This window comes from Crocodylus porosus, unplaced genomic scaffold, assembly GCF_001723895.1.
Source record: "Crocodylus porosus isolate Cpor-Errol unplaced genomic scaffold, CroPor_comp1, whole genome shotgun sequence".
Classification (NCBI taxonomy): Eukaryota; Metazoa; Chordata; order Crocodylia; family Crocodylidae; genus Crocodylus; species Crocodylus porosus.
In genome coordinates, this window is record NW_017728906.1 from 7643339 (window position 1) to 7651955 (window position 8617).

General features: G+C 42.0%; 1 protein-coding gene across 2 annotated transcripts in view; it reads left to right on the forward strand.

The window, feature by feature from the left end:
* IMPG2 (interphotoreceptor matrix proteoglycan 2) overlaps positions 1 to 8617 on the forward strand; it is an 86578-nt gene that overhangs the window by 27262 nt on the left and 50699 nt on the right. For both annotated transcript variants that reach the window (XM_019528660.1, XM_019528661.1), the window contains exons 3-4: positions 6808 to 6839; positions 6941 to 6964. In XM_019528660.1, coding sequence (XP_019384205.1) covers positions 6808 to 6839; positions 6941 to 6964 — 56 coding nt within the window. The remainder of the gene's footprint in view (positions 1 to 6807; positions 6840 to 6940; positions 6965 to 8617) is intronic.

Below are 8617 nucleotides of genomic sequence, written 5' to 3' on the forward strand. Positions count from 1 at the left end.
AATTGGATGCTTATCTTGCTGGGATCCTATGACCCCAGCTGACTTCCTGCCCTTTGGGCAGGGGGCTGGACTCGATGATCTCCCAAGGTCCCTTCCAGCCCTAATGTCTATGAAACCTATGAAATTTGTAGCCTATAGGAATTTGAAGGTACAGTCATATAACATTCAAAGGTCATCAATAAAAAATATCTCAGATTTTTTTTATGAGCTTAAAGTAGTAAGATATCAGCAATCTCCATACAGGCAATACAGTGGCAATTTTTTTCAGGAACTTTTATTAATACATTTGATTAGTAGGACTGCTTCATTTTTAAATCCATTATAGGGAATGCACTCAAATTTTTATGGGTCTGTTGTTCTCGTGGTAATATCCAAAGTACATGGGAATCTTAAATTAAGGAAACCATTTTTTTACAATCTTTACTCATACAATACCCCCATTGAAGCTAATAATATGGTGGCATTAGTAAGGATGCAGGGTATAATCTTCAGCAATTGTTTAAACAAGGGTGTCAAAAATATGGCTGGCAGGCCAGATTTGGCCCACAGAGCCTTATCATTTGTTGTGGTGCTGCCCATGGGTCTCAGACTGGAACCATGGGCAGCAGCCAGCCAACATGCCACATGGTGCCCCCTCACTGCACATGCTGCATGGGGCCAGACTGGCACGTGCTATGTGAGATGCACGGGGCTGAGGAGTCTGAGAAATGACCCCATGTCACTTATCCAACCATTAAGGCCTGATGGATGGGTTTATATCTCTAGTTTCAAGCTTTTATAAAATAAATATGCACTCATGCAGATATCCTTGGGATAGGATCATGATATCCCTTTCTGTATGACTTTCTGGGGTCCTAATCAATGGTGGATTAAGGAATAATGCAGCCACCCTATGCTAAGTCTCTAATTCAAATCCAATCATACAGTATTAAGTCCAATTAGTTTCCTGCAAAATTGAAAGAGAAGCTGGATTTGTGGCTGTCTTTTTAAATGTTTAGAAATTGTCAGCGTTAAGACAGGGCATGAGATGGTTCTGATTTTAGCCGTTGCCATTCACAAACTGGTATAACAAATTTGGAAATAGCTTAGTGGATATAGCAAAAGGATTCAGGAGACCTGGGTTCTGTTTCTGACCCTGCCACTGTGGCCAAATAATTTTTCCTCTCTCTGCCTTGGCTTCCCTATCTGTAAACTGGGCAAAATGGTACTCACCTTCCTTGTAAAGTGCATTCAGATTTACTGATGAAAGGTTATGGCTACTCTTCAGAAAGTTGCTGTGAAAAAGGTCAGTATTTACCAGTTGTTACCTCACAGTGATAGATCATATGCCATGGTTATTTACTGCTCTAAATTGAGGGAACATCTGCAGAGTTCTAGATGTCCTTATTTTTAGCAGTAACAGTTGGGTTGGCTGTTAATCCTGTTGGCAGTGATTAAATGGAAAACTGCCATGTCAGGTGTGCAAACCTGTTGGGCAAAACTTAAGTAAGCTCTGCCGACTCTTGGGGACAGGTCCCTTGTTTTCCCAGTTGGATGTAAACCTTGTGAGAGAGAGAGTGGATCTAGGTGTAAGGTAGACCTTCCTGAAGTGGAAACCTTACAGAAAGCTGAACTTTGAGGAAAAAGCTTGACATGAAATTCATTATTTTATTCCTTTTATTTTTAAATAAAGACAAACCCAAGGAAAGGGGTAAATTTTTGACAATACAATATGTTTTAGAACAGGGTTGACAGGCACTTGCTCACAACCCTACATCCTAGGAGAGAGAGAGGGGGTGGACAGCAAACTTGCCTATACCAAATGTGATGGCATACAAGGTCTGTCATTGCACCAGAATGGCACCAGTGGGTTTGATGTGAAGCCTATTGTTCTTGGCCAGGACAGCTGCTTATGTGATTTAAAGTGAGTGTGTTGGTAAAACCTGTTATTTGCTATTCAGTGTAAAAATATAATATTCTCAGTAAGGCAGGAAATGGGAAGAGGGGTCATTAAGGCTAGGGGCAGAAAATCCACACAAACTGGTATAAGTGGTCTTAAATTGGTTCAAATATGTAGCACAACAGAAATTTGGTGCACATATACCGCTTTAAAAATGGCCAAAACTGGTTTATGATAAATCTGGATGGATGTAGTATCAGATTTAACTGATTCAGGTTGAAATGGTTTATTGAATTTCTGTCCCAGATCCCCTCCAGATTCAAATTGCCTCTCAGTCCTCTACCAACCCAGGGTGCTTTGCACCTCTCCCAAAAACTCCCCCTTGCAGGGTGCATGTGCCAAAGTGATCTGTCCCAGCTGAGCAGGGAGGCATGTTCTAGTGCCCCACAGTTTCTGGCCTGGGTCACTGCAGTCATGTGGCTTTATTTCTGAAATCAAAAGTGAATGTCTGTTCATTTGCTTATATGTTCAATCTGCACAGTTTAGAATAACTTGCAAAGACTGAATTGATTCAGCCTCACACTTTTTGATTGTCTGTACTTAGCCTAATAGTTTAAAAAATGTTGCTATTGCAAATGTATTTATTTGTTCTATTTAGAGTCTTATGTATAGTGACTTTGATCTCAGATCAGTTCTTAGTGCATACCTCCCTCATCACAATAAGTAGAAATGGGCCATGCAGAAGTGGGAAGTTGGCATTAGCTGGGAGCATGTGATAGAGAAGGAAGGATGTAGTTGTAAGTAGGGGTGCACCGATATAGATTTTTTGGGCCAATACTGATGGCCGATTTTTAGGGAGCCATATTGGCTGATACCAATCTGATTGCCATTATGAGACCCAGCAGCTTGGAGAGCAGTGTCCAGCTGATGGGTCTGTTGTTGGGGAAGGGGTGGGGGGAGGGAAAGGGCATAGGGGAGCAGATCGAGGCCCCTGTGGTGAGGGAGGGAGTGGGGCTACAGTAGGGGCAGGTGCTGCACGGCTGGGGTGGAGCACAGGATGGAGCCGTGAGCAGCTTGTCCGGGAGCACAGGGTGGCATGGGGGGGTGCCCCCAATATGCCTGCAGGGCAAGGGCAGGCTGCCACTGTGAGCTGGGGTTATACCAGGATGCTCCCGGCAGTGGGGTTGGGTCAGACTGCACTTAGGGCAGGTGGTGGTGGTGCTGGGAGTGGAGCTATGTGGTGGGGGGGACTGCAGCCACTGCAAAATTTTCTGTAGCCCCCCTCCCAGCACCACTGCCACTGCCCAAGTGCAGCCCCAGACCAACCCCCCCCCCACCAGGAAGACCTGGGTGCAGCCCCTGTCCACAGTGGCAGCCAGTCCTCACCCTGCACGCAGATTTGGGGGTATATCTCCCCTGGAGGTGTGTGCAGCAGCAGGAGCCACATCCCTCTTCCCCCAAATATGCTGCTCGTGGCTCCGTCCTACACCCCAGCCCCAGATCCCTCCCTTGCTGCTTGGGTCTTGATCTGGCTCCCCTTCCATGCCTGTTCTCTCCCCCTGCCCCTTCCCCCACAACAGACTTACCAGCTGGACCTGGCTGTTCTCCATGCTGCCAGGCTATGCTCCTGGCTGCCTGTGTGCTGTGCTGAGGCTACAGCTGTGTGCATGCATGGGGGCATTTATTGTTTACATTACTGGCCACATCAGCCAAAAAAAGCCAATTGCTGATAATGTCAGTTTTCCTTATATCAGTGCTGATCCAATGTGGGACTGAGATATTGGTACACCTCTCGTTGTAAGGTGTTTCTACTTTGATTCTCATGGATTGCTTCTTTAGTGAATACCCCTAAGGGTTGCAAGTTGTTCTTAAGAAAGCAAGAAGGCAGGAGCGTCATGTGCCTGCCAAGGCTGGGGGGGCAGGGTGACAGCAAGCACAGAGCTCTCATAGGCAGCCATGGCTGTACTGGTGGTGAGGGTGGGGTGGTGACTGGTGACTGGCAACCACCCTCAGATGCTACTGGTGGCGGCAGCCAGCAGCAATTGGTGACTGCCTGCAGATGGCAGCAGCAAGGGGCGGGATGGTGAGCAGTGGCAGCGGTGGCCAATCTCAAGTGGTGCACCACGGATCTCTGGGGGAGCATGTGCACCTACATGCACCCCCTACACATCGCCAATGCAAGGAAAAGTTAAGGACAGGCTCAGAGCAAGAAAGCTGTTTCTGCCTTAGATCTTCTGAACCTAAGTAGGAATGAAGGGCCTGCTGGAGATCACAGAAACATCCTGAATAATCTTGCACAATATGATGGTTTTAAACAACAAGCTGTCCTTCTCTAATGTAGCTGTTCCTCATGATGTTCTTAACTGTGCTAAACTTGAAATCTTTTAAAAGATCTGACTATTCTGAAACACCGGTAATATGCTGAATCAGCAGTATAGTCACTTTCAGACACTCAGCTTTCTTTGTTCAAGGTTCCCACAATACATTTAACAGCCGCAGAATGGCAAATTTTGCCATTTTAAAGTCTTTTGCATACATCATAATGAAATGTGATATTATTATAATATGCTTATATACATAGTGCATGACAAAGGGTTCCAAAAATGGTTTAAGTATGCTAAAAAAATGTAAATACAAAAATAAGCAGTGGTTGTGAGAGAGACTAACAAAGGATTTGGTATGCTAAGCATTTTTAATGAGTTATTTTGGAAGATCATACAAATCTAACATCTAGAAAATATTATAGTTTCCTATATGCTAATCAGCATAGAATGAGAGCGTTAGCTAGGTTGTACACGGTCATGTTGTAGCTTTGGTGAATTAAATTCACTGATGGAAAACCTCAGTCCTTTATGTGGAAGGAGCAAAGTATTTTGTTTCTGTATTATTTGAACAGGTTTACCGTATGCACTTTGTTTGCCAGCTTTCCTTTGCAACTGCTCTGCTGCTGCCATTTGTTAATATTCCATAGAAACCAATAGCACATGGTCATTGTTATTTTTGTTTGTTTTCAGCCATGTTCACAGTGGATACTTTCCAAACACAAAAGTAGATAGTCTTCCTGTCCTAAAAGAGAGATAGAGAGCTACGCCAATTAGCCAAAAGGCCAAGGTGGTTGTTGGCCCTCTTTGGCAGTATGTTTCAGTACTAAAAATTAATGTAAAATGTCCAGGTTCTCACAACTCGGTTATGGTTAGCCTTATACACAGCCCAGTACACTCTGTAGTTACAATGTAACCTGCTCTGAGGGGGAAAGAAAACTTGCCTTAAAAAATTCCCCACATAAGTTTTGTTGAACCTTAAGTTAAAATTCACTTCTGCTATGCTACTCATTTTTGCTAACGGGTGTCAGATAATCACTTAAAACACGTCTTGCTTCCATCCTCATGTGACACTAAAGTAATTATAAGCGCACTCAGTTAACTGGAGTTACGTAATGAAGAGTGACTGGCACTTAAATACAAAAGTGAATTGGATAAAGTCTAATTTATCCAGCTCTTCTCAGGCAATTGCCAGCCTTCTGTTTTGATCATCTCTCTTCAGTGGTGATTACATTCATTTCCAGTGGTCTCTTCTGAAAGAGTACTGTTTAGGTTAGATTTTTTTTCAAAGGTGTTTTAAGTGAAGTAGCTAAATTCCTTTAAAAATGTGGGCCTTTGTACTAGAAGAACAAACATTTCAGCCCCTCTGAAAGATCTCTGGTAACAAAATTGATGCTGCTCTTGGTATAGTCCTTGCTGTGCTTACTACCCAGGTGATACCTTTATAGCGTTTTGTCATGCATCTCATGTGACGTATTTCTATTCCTGCTTCAGAAATCTTAAACATTGTTTTTTGTATGGATTTAGGAAAGAAGTTGTTGGTGTGCTGAATTGAATACATTGTAATTTAATCTCATAAGGCTTATTTATTTGAATATCATAGCTTTTAAAGTTGTAATTGCACTGCTTCTGAAAGAAGCAACTCCGTTATTTCTCAATGGTGCTTTAATATGGATAATTATATTTTGCTGGCCTATGTAGCATACTGCATAATTCCTGTAGGATATGGTATCACTCCCAGACTGCTGTCTGGTAATACTTGTTCAAGCGTCAACAAGGCGAGTTTGACTTACCATACAGTCATGGGAAAGTGTCTCTATTTTAGCAGCTCAGCTCTTGCCTCAGTTCTACAAACCCCTCAGAAACTTTTGTGGCTGTATATACTAATGTTCTAGTATTCAGAAATAGAGAAAATCAGAAATGGAGTTGCCTGTGGTGTGCAAATACCTTCACCTCTACCAGGAGTCAAATAGAAGAATTTCCCACCCCATCATTTACACATCCAAACTAACTCAGAATTTCAATAATCAGTACCAAGTAAATTCATCATTTAGTTGTATTTAAGGCACATCTGTTTTAAAATTCAGAAACTACAACAGAAGTTACTGACAGACATATCTAAATGAAAAAGAAAACCTAGTTATAACCATCATTTGGTGTCCAGCTTAAATTTTGGAGACAGAGAAAATCTCATGTGTGTTTTCTGGATTCACTTTGATCCATTTTGTACTTGTCTTTGAATCTCTACAAGGTTACTGAAAAGACAAAGTCCTACATTTTCAAAAATGATTGGTGATTTTGGGTGCCTGACTTGAGCAACATTAAAAGGGCCTGATTTAAAAAAAAGCCAAGTACCTGTCCTATGAAAACCATTCCTCCTTTTACAGTGTCTCAAGCTGGGCAGCTCGAATTAGTCACTGCTCTTTAAAACTTTGACCACAGTTTATTTCTGTCAGGTACTTTAATAATAAATATAGGAACTCTCTTTTTACATAAACAATATTGAAAGAGTTTTGGAGAAACATTTTAGCTATTATTTTAGCAGTTAAACTATAGTTTGTTTCCCACTTAAACTTACTTGGAATATTTGTTTGCATTTTTTTCTAGAAATTGTCTTCTACAAAAGAAGCACTGAGTGGGTGAGTATGTATGATGCGCTGGACTTTATAGCATCCGTTAGTAAGTAGGAACTGAGTTGTGATGTTTTGTAAATCTTTCTGTTGTTCTGTTTTTCTGCTAGTTTGTGCAATGATTTGTCCTGTGGGTAAGTCATTTTTATTTTTTACAGCGCATGGCTAGTCTCTTTTCCAGGTTTTGCTGCATCTTAAATTAATATATGCTTTGGCAATTTATTAGATTATTTTTCACAGTAACAGATTAAACTCACCCCAGTGCAATGGAGACAGCCTTTGTGCAAACTGTAGGCAGATTTCACCTGAATGTTTATGATGCTGAGAACATCTCAGCCTGCCTAAGCGGCCTCTATTTCGCCTGCCTGAGCACACCACCTCATTGTGCCTGGCCAGGCAAAATACAGGCTATTTATGGAAGAGGTGAAGAGATTAGTGGGGATCTGCCCTGTCTGCAATGGCCTATGTTTGTAGTCATGGTATGCTGACCTGTGAGACACCCAGTTCATACCTGGTAAGATCTTCATAAAGTTGCAGAGGTAGCTGTGGTTGGTCCTGCAATCCAAAGAGAGGAGAATGCATCCACTGATGTTGTGTTAATATACTTAGATATATATTAAAAATGGCTTGGTGAGTATGCTGTAAACAGCTATGACAGGACAATCAGCTGCATGGATCCTGTTAATTTTTTATTGAGTTCTTTCACTTTGTTTTTATGCTTAAAACTTCATGTAAAGCTAAGGGCACTTTCTGTAGTAAAGGTAAGTAGCAACTTCTGGAGGTTTTGAGTCACTAAAACAAACAAAGCAAAATGAAAAAACCCCAAGATAATTGTTCTCATTATCGTGGCATAACTGGAAGATCACATTTTAAAGGTAGTAACACAGAGGTGAAGAGTATGGTAGAACTGGAACTAACAAGAATCTCTGAATTCAAGGGAAAGTTCTTCCCTTATAGAGCTAAACTTTACTCTGATGAGTACTATACCAATGACTTCCACGGTGCTTTGGGAGATGTAAATCTGGTTTGCATCACCATCCAGCTTTCTCCGCAGGTTGTTGAAAGTTCATTGATGTGGGTTATATGTTAATGCGGCTTTGTTTGTCATTCGTGGTGTTAATTTTCACCAGCATGAGTGAGCTCAGCATCACACGGTAAAATTTGTCTCAGTTTGAAAGCTTTTGGAAAAACAAATCTTGATGAGAAGGTTCATGTTTCAAAAATGTGAAATATCTCTTTATTCTAATTGCTCTATAATGCTGCGGAGGACTATGGTAGGAATAAAAATAACGACTATAGTCACAGGTCAGCTGCACAGCACTTGTATGTGAAGACGCATGCAGAATTAAATGTGCAATGTTTTGGTTAATGTGTTTTTACACCAGTGGTTCTCAAGTGGCTGAGACTATTTGTTGGGTCAAACAAGAAGCAGGCAGATTGTGTAGCAAATGAACAGTTTATTCACTGGGTTGTGGGAGATGAAGGCTAGAACCCAGTGCTCTCAGGTGAATGTCTTAGCTGGGCTATAGAATCAGGCTCTCTGTCTCTGCCAGTGAGTAGTTAATTATTTGTAGGAAGTAGAACAGCTGCAACTGAAAGAGAACTGACTCTGTAGTTTCATAGTTTCATAGTTTCATAGTAGCTAGAGTCGGAAGGGACCTAGGTAGATCATCTAGTCCGACCGCCTGCCTGAGCAGGAAAGAGCACCGGGGTCAGATGACCCCGGCAAGGTGCTCATCTAACTTCCTTTTAAAAATCCCCAGGCTTGGAGCCTGCACCACTTCCCC